Raw genomic sequence first — 15,547 nt, 5'->3', positions numbered from 1 at the left:
AAAACGAGACCTTTTCATGGAGAAAAGAAAAGAGACTTGAAACGCTCTGAGATTTGAAACCCTCCTTGATTTGGGCATTAAATCCTGATTTATATCAAAGCCTGAGGCAGCTCAGGGGCTGGTGGGATGAGCTGATGCCATGGTGAGATGTCCCTGACCCAGGCAGCTCAGCCCCAGCCCTGGCATCCTGACCTGTTCTCCGCATGCCCTGTGCCCAGGTGGGGCAGAAAAGGCATGGAAGGAATCAAAGTGCTGCTCTCTGTATTTCAGGAGCCTCCCCTGCCCAGGGCTGAGGGCCTGAAGTTGGGCAGCCACGCTCAGGGCGAGGAAATCATTTAATTCTCCAGGAAAACCTGCTGTGATTTAGCCATTTCATGAACCTGCGGAGCTTTGAAACGCTTCCTGAGCGGGGACTTCTCATTGTGCTCTCAGGCTTTCTCCTCTGGAAAGGCAAATTCTCATCCCAAAGTCCACGTTCATAAATGGATTATTTAAAAAAAAATTTAAACAATTCGTATTTTCCGTCCTGAATTCTAAATATTCCCAGACATGGCAGTCCATTCCCAAGTTCACTCCCACCTACTTCTTGCCATCTCCATGTTGGCACTGAAAGGATCTAATTCAGTAATAAAGAAGAGAGACTTTTCTGGAAAGGTGAAAATAACCCAAGAATCTCAGTAGCACCAAATTCCACCATCTCCCTCTTTTCCCTATGGATCATCAGGCTCACAGCCCCTACCTGGCACATACAGAAACTTAACAAGAGATATTCCAGCAAGAAATCCTACATAAAGACAGAAATAAACTGAAATATTCTGTTATGCAACTAGCTGGCTGCTGGATTTTAAATGACCTGGAATATTTAATTCTATATTTCTTGTTCTAAAGGGCTTCCAGTTACATTTTGTTACTGTATTCATTTATAGAGAGTTCGATTTATTTTTAAAATAAGTAACTCAGGTTACTTATCAGCCTCATTACAAGATACAACCAATTCTTTTAAAATCTATTTTTCTCGTTGGTGCAAGGAAATTAGCGACATTTCCATAATTAAAATGAACAAAATCCACCTTTGAGCAATTTTACTAATGAATGTTTTCTCAGGTGCCATTTGCGTTATTTGCCGGACTAAATTCACATGACAGAATACAACAAAAGAAGGGAAAGAAGTCCAAAAAAACGCAGCAACCAAACAGAAAATGGAATTAAATTTTTTTTTAAAGGATTAATTGCAGTTTCATGGAAAGGAAGAAAATCCCTGGGGCAGAGTGATGGGAGAGACAAAATTCCCATTGCACAAGGAAATAAAACCGCATCCTTTCACATCTGAACCAAGAGCCCATCGCCACAGTGCCGAAAATGGAGAAATTAAAGACTGGTAGGGAAGCCTCCATTTGTGCAAAGGGAAACCCAGGCATGGCCCTTTGAAAATAACCCCCAAACTTTTCACAGATTTCATTAATTACAGGTCAAATCTGAAGAAATTACGCTTCAACTCCAGCATGCAGCTCCGCAGGGCGAGGGGTGAAAAGGAAGGAACACACAGCTCCCATGGCTAATAATTAATGAATTCATTAATCAATCATAGGGAGAGGAAGGGCGAGGGGAGGAAGGAATCTTACCACCAAATTGGGTAACCGGCTAAGACCTTTGTGCCATTGAAGAGAAAAGACAGAATTAGTCCAAGCAGGTGGTAATCCATCAGTCCAGGCTGGTGCAAGGGGGAAAAAATCGCCGCGAAGTTTTCAGAAAAACATGAAGTGCCAAAATGAAGAATCCCCCTCCTCCCAGGAAAAAAAAAAAAAAAAAAAAAAAAAGGGGGGGGGGGTAAAAAGAGTGAAGCCAAGTCCCTCGTGGCTCGGGTGACTTTTTCTGGCTTGTCAGAAACACACCTCTCCAAGCCTTTCCCCCCGTAGATCATCCAAAAGCGTCTATTAAAAAGTGCAGGGCTCGGGGATGTCAGCAGGCGGCCAATCAGACCGCATGGCCCAAGGTGAGGGATGAGGCTCAGCCCAGGGCTGTCAATCACCCTCTCCTCCCCCTCCACCCCACAACTTTGTTCCGAGCCTGGCTGCCACGGACAAACCCTCTGTGCACCTCACTCCACTGGGGCACTGCGATTTCGGGTGAGGATTTTCAATTTTTTAATTTTTTTTTCAATTTTTTTTTTTAAATTTTTTCACTTGGAGCCCAGGATGTGCTGCCCCTGAATTCCAGGACTCGGCAAGGTAAGGATGAAGGGTGGCTGTGGTGAGGGGTGGCTTAATCTCACAGAGGGAGTGAGACAGAACTTGTTCTTCAGATGGACAGGGATGGGGGCACAGAGGGGCAGAAAACCCCTCTGCTTGTGGTAATGTGGGCAAAACTGGTGAGAAAGTTGAAATAAAACCTGCAATGCCCAGGTTTTCAGTGTGTGGGGGTGATGGATGTAGCGGGGAGCAGGGGCAGCCTGGATTTCTATTGAGAAAAAAAATGCCATGTCATGGTGAGAGGGGAGCAGGCAGAAGGGGACGTGTCCCACGGATGGATTGCTTGTGAAGTGCATCTCTGGATGCAGGAAGATGAAAATATTATCAAAACCCCACACATGTAACAAAAAAAAAAAATCTAATCAGTTTCATGATTTGCAAATAGACCCAACAAAGATTTTACTTAAAAATCTTTGTTATTGGGTAGGGAGCCTGTTTGAACAGGAGCTATTGTGCAGCCAGAGGAGATGACTCGACAGAATGGGACAAAGAAATGGGAGAAGCCAAACAAGTTGCTCTTTCTCCTAAAGCATCTCAGCAACCACAGCTCTGTTGCTGCCCTGGTTTGAACCAGCTCGAGATCAGGTGCTTTAGGAGCAGCCAACAAATCAGTTTATTTCAGAGCCATGGCAGTAATGGAGATTCAAGGTCCTGTCTTGGGCACCTCAAGGCATCTCATGGTTTTGAGAGCTCTAGACCTCCTCTGGATCTTAAGGCTCTGGGCACAAACGAATTCCTCGTTGTGTTTAATCACACACTGGCACAGGGAAGCTGGGGCTGCCCCTGGATCCCTGGCAGTGCCCAAGGCCAGGTTGGGGCACCCTGGGATAGTGGAAGGTGTCCCTGCCATGGCAGGGGTTGAATGAGATGATCTTGAAGGTTCCTTCCAACCAAAACCATTCCAGGATCCTGTGATGCACCTGCCTCTTGCTCCTGCCATTCTGGGTTGCCAGTTCTGCCTGATTTTGGTGTTTGGGTGCTGACTTGGGGCAGTGCTGTTCTCAGGAGGGGTGGGTGCTGTCCTGGCCATGGCACACACAAGGGAGGACACAGCAGCTGCTCACATTTTCCCTCTCCATCACTCCCTGCACCTGCTGCAGGGACTGGGAGCCCAAATTCCCCCAGGCTTGCTCCAATGGCCTTTCCAGCTGACTGTGACCCACCATAGATATGAAATATTCTTGTTCTTTTGGGGGAGGTTTGAATCCCAAATATTCTTGTTCTTTTGGGTGTAGTCTGCCCTGGCAAATCTTCCTGGAGCCCAGATGGGTTTTATTGAACTGGGTCTAAGAAAGCAGCAATTGTCCAATGACATTTGGGACACGTGGATTTCAGCTGTAAATTTAACACCAGCTGGAAATCTTCCCCACATCTTGACATTTACTGCCCATGTTTTTAACCATGAAGATGGACCCTGGTGTGGAGCTGGCCCAGCCAATGTACCCAGCCTTAAAGAGATTTTAGTCACATTTTGGGGTTAGTGTGGGACAGGAAATATTCCAAATAGACCTTTAAGGTATCACTCACCTGTTCTGGAGCTTAAGGGAGTTTTTTAGGCTGGATGAAGGTGTCCCTGTCTGCCTCATCCCAGGGCCAGGGAATGGTCCCAGGCACTCTTCCCTTACTGCCTAAACAAAGCCCTGGGCTGTGTGAAATGCACTGGAGTGTCTGTGAGCTGCTCTGGCAAAAGCAGAACTGGAAATGCTGCCCAGGTTTGTGCTGGTGGATGCTTTGGAGCTGCACAATCAGAATAAGGATTAAAAGTACCAAGGGACAGAGTTTTTGTCATTGAAGTGTCACTGCTAGAGAGGCAGCAAGTGAGAGACTGGAGTGAGATGTCTCAGGTGATACTGCAGGTGGCTGAGCCCATGGGAGAGGAGAAGAACCTCAGAAATTGGGGTTTTTTTGTAGAAATCCAGTTGGGGAAATCAGAATTGAGTTGTTTGTGGTTGAAGACCATCATCAAGGTCTGGGTGGACCTGGCAGTGCTGGGTTGATGGTTGAACTTGATGATTTTTAAGGTTTTTTTCCAACATCAGTGATTCTGTGGTGGCTGAGATGTTCCTGTCCATCAAACATTGGGGAAAACAAAATGCTCCTGATCCATTTCTGGGTGCTGCTATTTATAAACCAAATAATGAGCTACCAAGTGCTTCCTCTGCAGGAACCAGGAGGGAAAGTGACCCCAGCCCCAGATTCAGAGGTTTATTTGCTGCTGTGGTGGGACAGGGGTCTCAGTGTGCTCCAGCAAGAGCAGAGACACAAAGCTCCCACACAGTGATGTGGCCATGGGCAGGTCCCCAAAGATGCACAGTGAAGAGCTGATCCCAAGCACGCTGAATTCATGGGAATGGCTCTGAGGAGGGCTCTGGAGATGCTCATCCCCCCCAATCCTTCCACTTCTCCATTCCACTGCTCTCGGAACATCTGTCCCAGCACCATAAGGAGTTTGTGTTGCCTCACCTTTGGGGATGAGATTGTGTTTGGGGTGTGTTTTAATTGCTTTGGGTTGGAGATCCTGGGGGTAGAAGGTCCTGCCTGTCCCTGATCTAACTCCAGGAGACTCTTGGCTCCCAGTTTCTCCCAGTTTCTCCCAGTTTCTCCCAGTTTCTCCCAGTGAAACAAGCTGAAAAATAATGCCAGCTCTCAGCTGTGTCAGCCTTGATTCCCCAAGCCTTGAGGCAGCAGACAGGGCTCCCCAGGGAGGAGGAGGAGGACCTGTCTCCCAGGGATGAAGACTCCATTGGCAGTGAAGGGAACAGACTCACTTTGAGTCCCCTCTGATGTGAAATGAAAATCTGATGCGTACATGCTAAAATTATCCTGGGCATATTTCATGCTAGCCTGAACAAATATTTATAAGTTCTACAGCAAACATTAATTTTAAATGTAATTTCTAAGAGCAAATGACAGTTCCCCAAAAGAGTACAATTTCAAAATTTCCCTCATAGATACCTCCTTGTGCTGCTGAGTGACAGTTTTATTAACTGAGGGTCTTTTCAATCACATCACTCTGTCTAGTTTGGCAATATTGACTCTCAGAGCCCAGTTTCAATATGCCCAGAAATGAAAGGAATTGAGGAAGTCAGAGGTTTGGCTGCTCAAGAAAAGTCCTGCTGCCTTCACAATGTCAGCACAGAGGTCCTTGTGTGTCGTGGGGACATTGTGGCACTGCTGGAGGGGATCTTTGGTTTATTCCAGCAAAGGAGCATTGTGATCCCATTGGAAACGTGCCTCTCCTTCCCCTTGGGCTCTAACTGTGCAACTTTGCCTTCTTTTAGCTCTTCCTCCTTTCTTCATCTGAACCTACCAGCAGGAAGACACCAGGTGCCTGGGGAAGGTGCTGGGACCATGGAGACTCCTGGATTTGTGCTCAGCGTGGATTTCAACCTGAGGAAGCCCTGAGGAGCTGCAGGAGCTCAGAGCCCTCCTGGTGGAGGGTCAGGGTGATGTGGAGAGAACAACCCAGAACTGACAGGGATGGATGAGCTCTCAGAGAGGCTTTAGAGCCCTGGCTCAGAGTTTTGGGGATGGCAGGGGATGTAAAAGCCTGTGGTGCAGTGAGAGGGGTCAGAGGGCTGGACCTGCATGTCCACCCCAGGTGACAATGAAGGGTGGCACAGGTGGGTGCTGAGGTCGAATTTCAGGTGTGGGCAAGGCCAGGAGCAGAGCTGGAGGTGGATCTCTTGGGCAATGGTCTTTTAAGGGTTAGCAAGTCCTAAAACAAGCTGGGTTTGCTGGTTTGAAGACCTAAATTTTGTTGTTAGAGTCTGAAGGGGAGGTGAAATAAGACATTAGTACTCTGATGGCTCATCAGTCCTAAAGTAAATAATTATAGAAAAGGTGAGGAAATCCTTCCTCAAAGCTTGATGAACTGTCTGGCTCCTTCTGGATCTCTTGGGCAATGGCCTTTTAAGGGTTAGCAGGTCCTAAAACAAGCTGGGTTTGATGGTTTGAAGACCAATTTTGTTGTTAAAGTGGAGGTGAAATAGGACATTAGTACTCTGATGGCTCATCAGGCCTGAAGTAAATAATTATAGAAAATCTGTGAAGAGCTGAGGAAATCCTTCCTCAAAGCCTGATGAACTGTCTGGCTCCTTCCATCTTCACCTCCCGAAATCCTGAGGGCTCTGTTTGCTGCTAACCTGTGACAGGTAACAAGAACATTCCCTTTGAACTTCCCTGTTCTCATTTTTCTTGGGAAATATCCTCCCTGCAAATATCCTTTACCTCACTCCATTTATTCACAATCTATTCTAAATAGAATTCCTCCACTTGGGATAATTTTTGTCTACTAGTGATGGTAGAAACTCTTTTCAGACAATTTCCTCTAATAGCCCAGTCTTGTGGCCAAAGCCCTGGGATTTCTGGTTTTTTTTTGTTGGTTTTTTTTTTTTTTTGTTTGTTTGTTTTGTTTTTTTGGGTTTTTCTGGTTTTTTTTGTTTGGTTGGTTGGTTGGTTTTGTTTCTTTTTTGTTTGTTTGTTTTTTTTGGGGGTTGGGTTTTTTATTTATTTTTATTTTTTTATTTTGGGTGTTTTTTTGTTCTTTTTATTTTTTGTTTCGTTGCAGGTTTTTTTTTGCTTTTTTGTGTCTTTTTTATCTTGTTTTGGGTTTTTTTATTCCCCTTTAAATAGGAAAAACAAAAGATATATTTTTGTTAAAATTTGGATTTTTTTTAAAAAAACAATATATATATTTTTATTACAAAGGAGAGGTTGCATTTTAAAACATCAGCAGTGTAACCTGCTGTCAAACCTGTTCTCAGATCCAAATCAAGAAACTCATGTTGTGTTCTCAGCTTTCCCAAAGAGCTCCTCACATGATTTTGCTGGCCCAGGTTCTTCATCCACCCCTGGATTTCTTGTAAACCTGGGGAAAAATCACATTTTCTGCGTGGATCCCATTCATTGCTCCAGGAAGGAGCTGCCTCCCCCTCTGTGCAGCCTGAACTGGAGCACCCAGGAACCTCAGGCTGGATAAATTCTGAGCAGAGGAGTAGAACTGGAAGCCCAGATTTCATTTCTTTTGGGCAGAAAAAGAAGAAATGGAGCTGCCCAGGGTTCAGTTGCTCTTTCTAGTCACAAATATCCCCTGTGGATCACAGGAAATGAGGGAAGTGCTGAGTGCTCTGAGGACACTTCAGCAGCTACAGACTGTCAATAAAAACACCTTTTTTTCATGTCATCCACTTCAATTCCTTCAAACTCCATTACATTTCAGATCTTTGCTCTATTTTGCTAAGGAGATATTCAAAAAAACAAAAAAAAAAACCAAAAAACCCAGCCCTAATGAAGGCCTAACACTTGGGTTTTAGTGGCTATGGCAACGTGGAGCACAGAGAGTGAGCAATGAAACCATCTCAAACTTCAGGAAACACAAGGACTTTATTATGTTTGACTGGAATAGTGTTGGCATCATGTAGGGTCACTGCTCTGGGCTGACAGAGCTTGGGTTGCAGCTTTAAAATGTTCTCTGTTCACCTCCTGCTTTTCTGCCCCTGCTCCAAATCATCCCCACTCTCTCCTGGAGTAAAGGGAAATCAGGTCTGGTCCTCCAGGACACTTTTCCCATCGGCTTTTAGTGGGAAAATCATTTCCAGATGCCATTTAAGGCTCTGTTCAGTCTTCACCTGAGCCACTTAGGACAGTCCTAGGAAAGGTCTCAGAAGGAAAAAGTCTCAGAAGGAAAAGGTCTCAGAAAGTTTTTTTTTGCACAATAATGTGATTTTTGCACCAGTTTGAAGCAGTAGCTGGGGATCCAGGGGAGAAATGAGTGGGATGAGCAGAGCCCCAGCTGCCAAGGTGTGTGTGAGGGGTTTGGGGTGGGCAGGGCTGGGTGAGGATGTGCCAGAGGTGTGACAGCTCTGGGGTCTCCTGGAGCAGCTCCACTGCACAAAAAGCTCCATAAGGGTCACTTTGTGGTGTCCCTCTGAAGCTGGAAGTGAAGGGAAATGTTCACCTGGTGTTTGGGGCAGCCTGGATCCATGGGAGAGGCTGAGCTGCCTCTCAGGGCTGCAGTAAATCTGATTAATTGGACGAGCTGAGCAGATGAAGGAACTATGCCCCAGGTCCTGGGCTTGTTGGAGGCAGCTCTGTCTACCTTGACATCTGCAGGAATGCATCCCAGGGAAGGGGGAGGGATGGGGAGCACAGCAGCAGAGTCATTCCTGCCCTTCCTTCTCTCCTTGCCCAGCACTCCAGCCCAGCAGAATCCTGGAATTTGGTAAAAGAATGAGAGCAGCTATTTTTTGCTGCAGGCTGTGATTTTTTTTTTTTTTTTCCACGATGTCATAGCTGGAAATTGTGGAGCCCTTGTGATGTGGGTGAGTGGAGGAAAAGGAGATTCATGGATTTCCTTGTGTGCTGTGGCTGGCTGGGAGTGCCCTGGAGCACTGTGAGGGTTGCAGAGCTCCTCCTCACTGAGCTGCTGTGCCCACAGGAAATATTCCCACCTGGAATGAGACTCAAAGAATGTCCTGAGCTGCAAGGGACCCCCAAGGATCATCCAGGGCAGCTCCTTGACTCTGTTACTGTAGGACACAAAACAACACGAGTGCACACACTGCTGCTCTCGAGGCGAAAAAATGGAAGTTTAATTTCTGACTCCAACATTTATAGATTTCCAAAAGTGGCAGTGGATTGGAGGGTGAAAGTGCCCCCTCTCCAATGACACTGGACAAACCAACAGTCCATCAAATTTCTCTTCTTCTATAAAAGAATGCAAAACAGTAAGTTATTTACAGAAAGTGTGTGAGAAAGTTTGTTACAAGAATGTAAATATTAGAAGGTTTAGAAAATCTTAAAAAATCAGGGCAACAAGACACCCCAGCAATCTCACCCTGGGCATCCCTGGCAGCGCTGTCCAAACCCTCCTGGAGCTCTGGGACAATTCCCTGGGCAGTGCCAGCACCTCTGGGGCCAGAACCTTTCCCTGATTTCCATCCTAAACCCCCCTGGCACAGCTCCAGCCATTCCCTGGGTCCTGTCCCTGTCCCAGGGAGCAGAGATGGAGCCTCACTCCCCAGAGCCCAGATCTGCCCCCACCCAGCCCTGGCCGTGCCCCTGGGGAGGTGGCACAGCCCAGCATGGGCAGCACAGCACAGGAGGAGCTCTGATCCATGGGGTTTGCTTTTCCCTGGCTCCAAACCCCTGCACTCCTGTGCCAGGGAGGGATGGGTGGCACAGGGCACATGTGGGCTGTGCCCTGCTCTCACAGGGTGCAGTGGGTGCTGGGTCTGCACTGCTGTGCCAGGGCAGGGGCTCTGCAGGTGCCCAAGAGCCCCTTCAGCCCCTGGTGCAGGAGGGGCTCTGCAGAACGGGGAACCAGGGCTGGGCTGGCCCAGAATTGAAGTGCCAGGGCTGGGCTGGCCCACAATGGAGATGCCAGGGCTGAATGGAGGTGCCAGGGCTGGATTGGCCCACAATGGAAATGCCAGGGCTGAAGGGAGGTGCCAGGGCTGGGCTGGCCCACAATGGAGATGCCAGGGCTGAATGGAGGTGCCAGGGCTGGGTTGGCCCAGAATGGAGGTACCAGGGCAGGGCTGCCCTAGAATTGAAGTGCCAGGGCAGGGTTGGCCCAGAATGGGGGTGCCAGGGCTGAATGGAGGTGCCAGGGCTGGGTTGGCCCAGAACAGAGGTGCCAGGGCTGGGCTGGCCCAGAATGGGGGTGCCAGGACTGGACTGCTTCAGAATGGAGGTACCAGGGCAGGGCTGCCCTAGAATTGAATTGCCAGAGCTGGATTGGCCCAGAATTGAAGTGCCAGGGCTGGGCTGGCCCACAATGGAGGTTCCAGGGCTGAATGGAGGTGCCAGGGCTGGGCTGCCCCCCGCCCCTCCCAGAGGCCCAGCCTGGAGGGAGCAGAGTCCCCATTTCTGTCTGAGCACTCTGGGGATGGGCTCAGCTGCAAGGAGCCAAAATACCGGGCAGGAAGGAAATGGGACAGGGAAAATATCCTGGTGTGAAGCTGGGCTGGGCTTTGCTGGGCTGGGGCTGAGTTTGGGCTCAGCTTTGCCAGGCTGGGGCTTTACTGAGTTGAGGCTGAGTTCAGACTGGGGTTTGCTGGGTTGGGGCTGAGTTGGGACAGGGCTTTGCTGGGCTGGGGCTGAGTTTGGACTGGGCTTTTCTGGGCTGGGCATTACTGAGCTGAGGCTGAGTTTGGGCTGGGCTTTTCTGGGCTGGGCTTTACTGAGCTAGGCCTGAGCTCGGACTGGGCTTTACTGAGCTGGGGCTGATTTCGAGCTGGGGCTGAGTTTGGGCTGGGCTTTGCTGGGCTGGGCTGAGCTTTGCTGGTGCAGGGCAGCTGTCTGGGGGCTGCAGGAGCTCTGGACGCTGCCCAGCCTGGTGGGGATTCAATCCAGGAAGTTTTAATGACACAACAACAACAACAACAAAAGAGGAAAGAGGGGAAAGGAAGAAAAGGCTCCTGCAGGGCTGGTTGCCACGGAGACCCCAAGGAAGTTTGAACCAGTCCTGCTCTTTTCACAGCCTCCTTTGAGCCAAGGAGGGAATTATGGCTGGCCATAAAAGGGGACATGTGGCCCTTTGCTCACAGGGACCGGCCTCTGCAGTTACGAGCCTTCAGCTCATTTTCTCTCTTGTAATTGTAAAAAAAAAAGCCCTCCTGCAATTATACATTCAGATCTTAGAAAATAAAAAAAAAAAAAAAAAGGGAGGGGGAATCTAGGACAAGTTGTGCATCCTTTGCCTTGGGGGGCAGATCTCTGCCTCTTGCAGCCCATTATTCCCCCAGCACAGCCCTCCTCCCCTGCCTGCTCTGCTCCTGGGCAATGTTTCTGTGCTCAGGGCTCACACTGTCTGTCCTCACACCAGCCCCAGCTCCCCAACAGCCAAAACCTGACTTGGTTTGGAAAGCCAGGTGTCTGCTAAGGAAGGCTGGAGCCTCCCTTGAAATGGAAAATGTAAAACCCTTCCCTCCAAATTCTAATTTTTAAATTAAGGGGCTCTCAGGCAAAGATATAGGAATAAGAATAGCAGTTCTTTACTAGGAAAATTTAAAATGAAAATGCAATTGTACCAAAAAAAGAAATAATACACTGCCAGAGTGAGAGCAGTCCCTGCCCCCTGTGTGTCAGGGGGTGGCACAGCCCCATCCCATGGGGGCTCAGCCCTCCTGCAGTGCCAGCTGTGGCTCTGCTGGAGCAGGGATCCTGCACAAGGGGGGAGTTTTCCTCTGCAGCTCCAGGGCTGCTGGAGATGGGCCTGGGCTCCCTCTGGCAATGCAGGGCAGCAGAAGCTGCTCCTCTGGCAATGCACTGGGCAAAGGCTGCTGGGCTGTGCCAGCACCTCAGATTGGATCCAGGTAGGAATGTTCCAAACCTCAGATTGGATCCAGGTAGGAATGTTCCAAACCTCAGATTGTACCCAGGTAGGAATGCTTGGCTCCTCCCCTGGGCGCAGCATCTCCCCATGGGATGATGGGATTGGATCAGCCCTGCAGGGACACTCAGTGGCCATGGACAGAAGATAATTAGTAATTAATGGCCCATGAACAGAAGAGACTCCTGGAAGGAGGGTTGGCTGTGGGAGAGATAAAGAAAACTGCCCAATGAACAGAACTGCCCCAGCTGTGACAGATGGCAACAGAACACACACCCAGCTAAATCTTTCAACCTTAGACCCCATCAGCCACCCCACCCCAGTGGAGAACCTCCCTGCTCAGGAAGAACTGACCTTTAATGAAGGCAGGTTAATATCTTTAAATGAAGAGCAGCTGCATCAATTGGCCCTCAGCTGGACAGATGTTTGCAGGCAGGTTTGTGCTGCCTTTGGAAGATTGGCAGCTGGATCTCCTCTCCCACTGTGCTCCCTGGACACAGCACCCTGCATCCCACCCTGCTCCCAGCCCCTTCCTCCCCAGCTCCTGCCGGGCTCCTGCTTTGCAGAGCAGCTGACAATGTTCAGGCTCTGTGCTTGGCACTTCTGCAGGGCTTTTCCTGCTCTCTTCAGACAAAAATAAAAGGAACTTGCACCCCTCAGTGTCTCAGCATCATCCTTTCCATCCCAGGGCTTAACAAGTGTGCCACCCCTGGAGGACTTGCTGCAGGAGGAGCTGGAATTTCATGGAGCTGAAAAGGTACCAGAGCTTTGCTTTTGATGCCTGTAAATCCATTCTGCTCCATAACAGGGCAAAAAAGCCAAATGGAGCTTCCCCCATCAGTGTGGTCCTCTCTGTGCCCATCCCACAGTGTTCCCAATGCAGAGAGAGTGGTGGGAGCTCCTCAGGTGAGGGCTCCTCAGGTGAGGGCTCCTCAGGTGAGGGCTCCTCAGGCTCTCCTTGGTCACTGCTCTGGCTTTTCTGTCCCTGTGTCACCACAGCCACATGTTCCCCCCGGGGTTACCCCCTCAGCTACCCTGGTGTCCTGTTTGTGGAACTAAGTGGTGAATCCCAGCTGTAAAAATAACCTTTATTAGGGGGAAAATCTCTATTTACCTCAGTACCACATTTATTCTACTGCTCCCTTTGTTTCATTATCACATTTTTGGTGGAAAATGTGTTCAGGAGGGAGAGTTTCTGTGTGTTGGAGCAGCATCCCTCTGTCTGTGATCACAGTGTGAAGTTTGGGATTCAGAAATAGCACATCTTGTGTCCTGCTCACCCTTTTGCAACCATTGCTGGCCCTCAATCACTTGAGTTTCTCCAAGATCATAATTTGGCAGGAAGACTCTCTAAAATGCAGTGAGGGTGGTGCAGTTCCTCCTGCTGAGCTGCAGAGCAGATTTGTCCCACCTGAGCTCCCTGTCCTGGGGAAAGAGCTTGGCTGGATGGGGACCTTTCCAGGAGAGCTGGGGACAGTGGGACACAAGTGCCACCCAGTGGGCTGTGACACCACAGAGTCACAGAGCTTTGGGTGGGAAGGGACCCTGCAGAGCATCCCATGCCATGGGACACCTGCCATGATCCCAGGTGGCCCTGTCCAACCTGGCCTTGGACATTCCAGGGATCCAGGAGCAGCCAGAGCTGCTCTGTGTCCATTTGTGGTGTGGCTTGGAGCCCTGGGTCACTGATTGTCCCCTGGCCCCAGCACAGACAAGGCTGGGCTGTCCAGCAGAGCACAGGCACAGGGGCTGTCCCCAAAAACACCTTCCCCAAGGCTGGGGGCTCCTGGGGAACTGGGGTGTCCCAGCTCTGAGGATGCAGGAGGACAATCAGTCTGGAAGAGCCACAGCTGAAGGACAAGCCTGTGGATGGTCTGCAGGCCAAAGGATTGAGTTACCTCAAGAAGGTAACCAGAAGAAAAAATTGATAAAATATGAAAATTGAGTTACCAGAAGAAAAAATTGATAAAATATTAATTTATCCATAGCAAGGAAGAAAGCAAGGCTGTTAGCATGGAAACAAAATAGACACATAAGGGATATTTGCAGTTAGAAGATACTTGCCCTAGTGAGCAGCATACATGTAAACTCATGCCAATTAATTCTTGACATTAATTGCTTTGTACCAATAAAATACAATAAGCCATTGCTTTATCCAATGAATACAATCAGCTGTTCTGATGTAAACTAATGGCTTATGATCACGCTTTGTTAGGGCTATAAAATTTAAAAACCACCTTGTAATAAGGAAGAAGCCATTGTTGTCACTGCACAGGTGTGGTGGCATTCGAGGGTCCCCAGGACGAGGGAGGAGATGAGAATCTTGACTCCATGTTTCAGAAGGCTGATTGATTATTTTATGATATCTATTATATTAAAAGAAAACGCTATACTAAAACTATACTAAAGAAAGAGAAGGGAGACATCAGAAAGCTAGCAAGGAAAAATGATAATAAAATCTTGTGACTGCTCCCAGCCTTGACATAGTAATAGTAATAATATAGTGTAATATAGTATAATATAGTGTAATATAATAATAATATAATGTAATATAGTGTAATATAGTATAAAATATTGTAATATAGTAATAGTGGAATATAGTATAGAATAATATAGTATAATAAAGCAATTAATTAGCCTTCTGATAAGATGGAGTCAGATGCATCATTCCCTCCCCTAGCTGGGGGGAGACAATATAGTGTAATATAGTAATAATATATTGTAATATAGTATAATATAGTATAATATAGCATTATATAGTGTAATATAGTATAATATGGTGTAATTTAGTATAATATAGTGTAATATAGTAATAATATAGTGTAATATAGTATACAGTAATAATATAGTGTAATATAGTAATAGTGTAATATAGTATAGTAATATAGTATAGGATAATATAGTATAATAAAGCAATTAATTAGCCTCTGATAAGATGGAGTCAGATGCATCATTCCATCCCCTAGTTGGGGGGAGAGAATACAGTGTAACATAGTAATAATATATTGTAATGTAGTATAATATAGTGTAATATACTGTAATATAGTATAATATAGTGTAATTTAGTATAATATAGTGTAATATAGTAATAATATAGTGTAATATAGTGTAATTTAGTATAATATAGTGCAATATAGTAGTAGTGGAATATAGTGTAATATAGTAAATATAGTGTAATTTAGTAATGATATAGTGTAATATAGTTATAGTGTAGTATAGTAGAGTAATATATTATAGAATAATATAGTATAATAAAGTAATTAATTTGACTTCTGATAAGATGGAGTCAGATGCAACATTCCTCTCTCCTCGTTGGGTGGAGGGAATACAGTGTGATATAGTATAATATAGTAATAATATAGTGGAATATAGTATAATACAGTAATAATATAGTGTAATATAGTAATAGTGTAATATAGTGTAATATAGTGTAATATAGTATAATATAGTGTAATATAGTATAATAAAGTAATTAATTAGCCTTCTGATAAGATGGAGTCAGATGCATCATTCCCTCCCTTTGTTGGGGGGAGAATATAGTGTAATATAGTAATAATATAGTGTAATACAGTGAAATTTAGTATAATATAGTATTAAAATAGAGTAATATAGTGTAATATATATATATAATATAGTGTAATATAGTAATCGTGTAATATGGTATAGTAATACAGTATAGAATAATAAAGTAATTAATTAGCCCTCTGATAAGATGGAGTCAGATGCATCATTCCCTCCCCTCGTCGGGGGTTCCCTGCTCATACAGTTACCGAACCCAGCACTCGGGGGCTCGGAAAGGGGCGGTGGGGTGAGTCGGGAGGGCCGGGAAGGGCAGCGAACACCTTCGGCCAGCTCTGGAGCATCCCGGCGGAGCAGCGGCCATCCTCGGGGCCGCAGTACCATCTGCTGGCAGCGCCGGGGATGGGAGAGGGCCAGCAAGCTCGGCTTTACCCTCACTCAA

The 15,547-nt window shown here is 47.0% G+C and overlaps 1 protein-coding gene across 1 annotated transcript in view; it reads right to left on the bottom strand.

Moving 5' to 3' along the window:
• The window catches only part of WNT3 (Wnt family member 3), a 34,069-nt gene extending 32,367 nt beyond the window's left edge, over nucleotides 1-1,702 (bottom strand). The window contains exon 1 of the mRNA XM_054649743.2: nucleotides 1,623-1,702. Coding sequence (XP_054505718.1) covers nucleotides 1,623-1,702 — 80 coding nt within the window. The remainder of the gene's footprint in view (nucleotides 1-1,622) is intronic.
• Between the last annotated feature and the right edge of the window lie 13,845 nt (nucleotides 1,703-15,547).

Source organism: Agelaius phoeniceus, chromosome 26 (assembly GCF_051311805.1).
Source record: "Agelaius phoeniceus isolate bAgePho1 chromosome 26, bAgePho1.hap1, whole genome shotgun sequence".
Taxonomy (NCBI): Eukaryota; Metazoa; Chordata; class Aves; order Passeriformes; family Icteridae; genus Agelaius; species Agelaius phoeniceus.
This window is presented reverse-complemented; position numbering and strand designations above follow the sequence as displayed.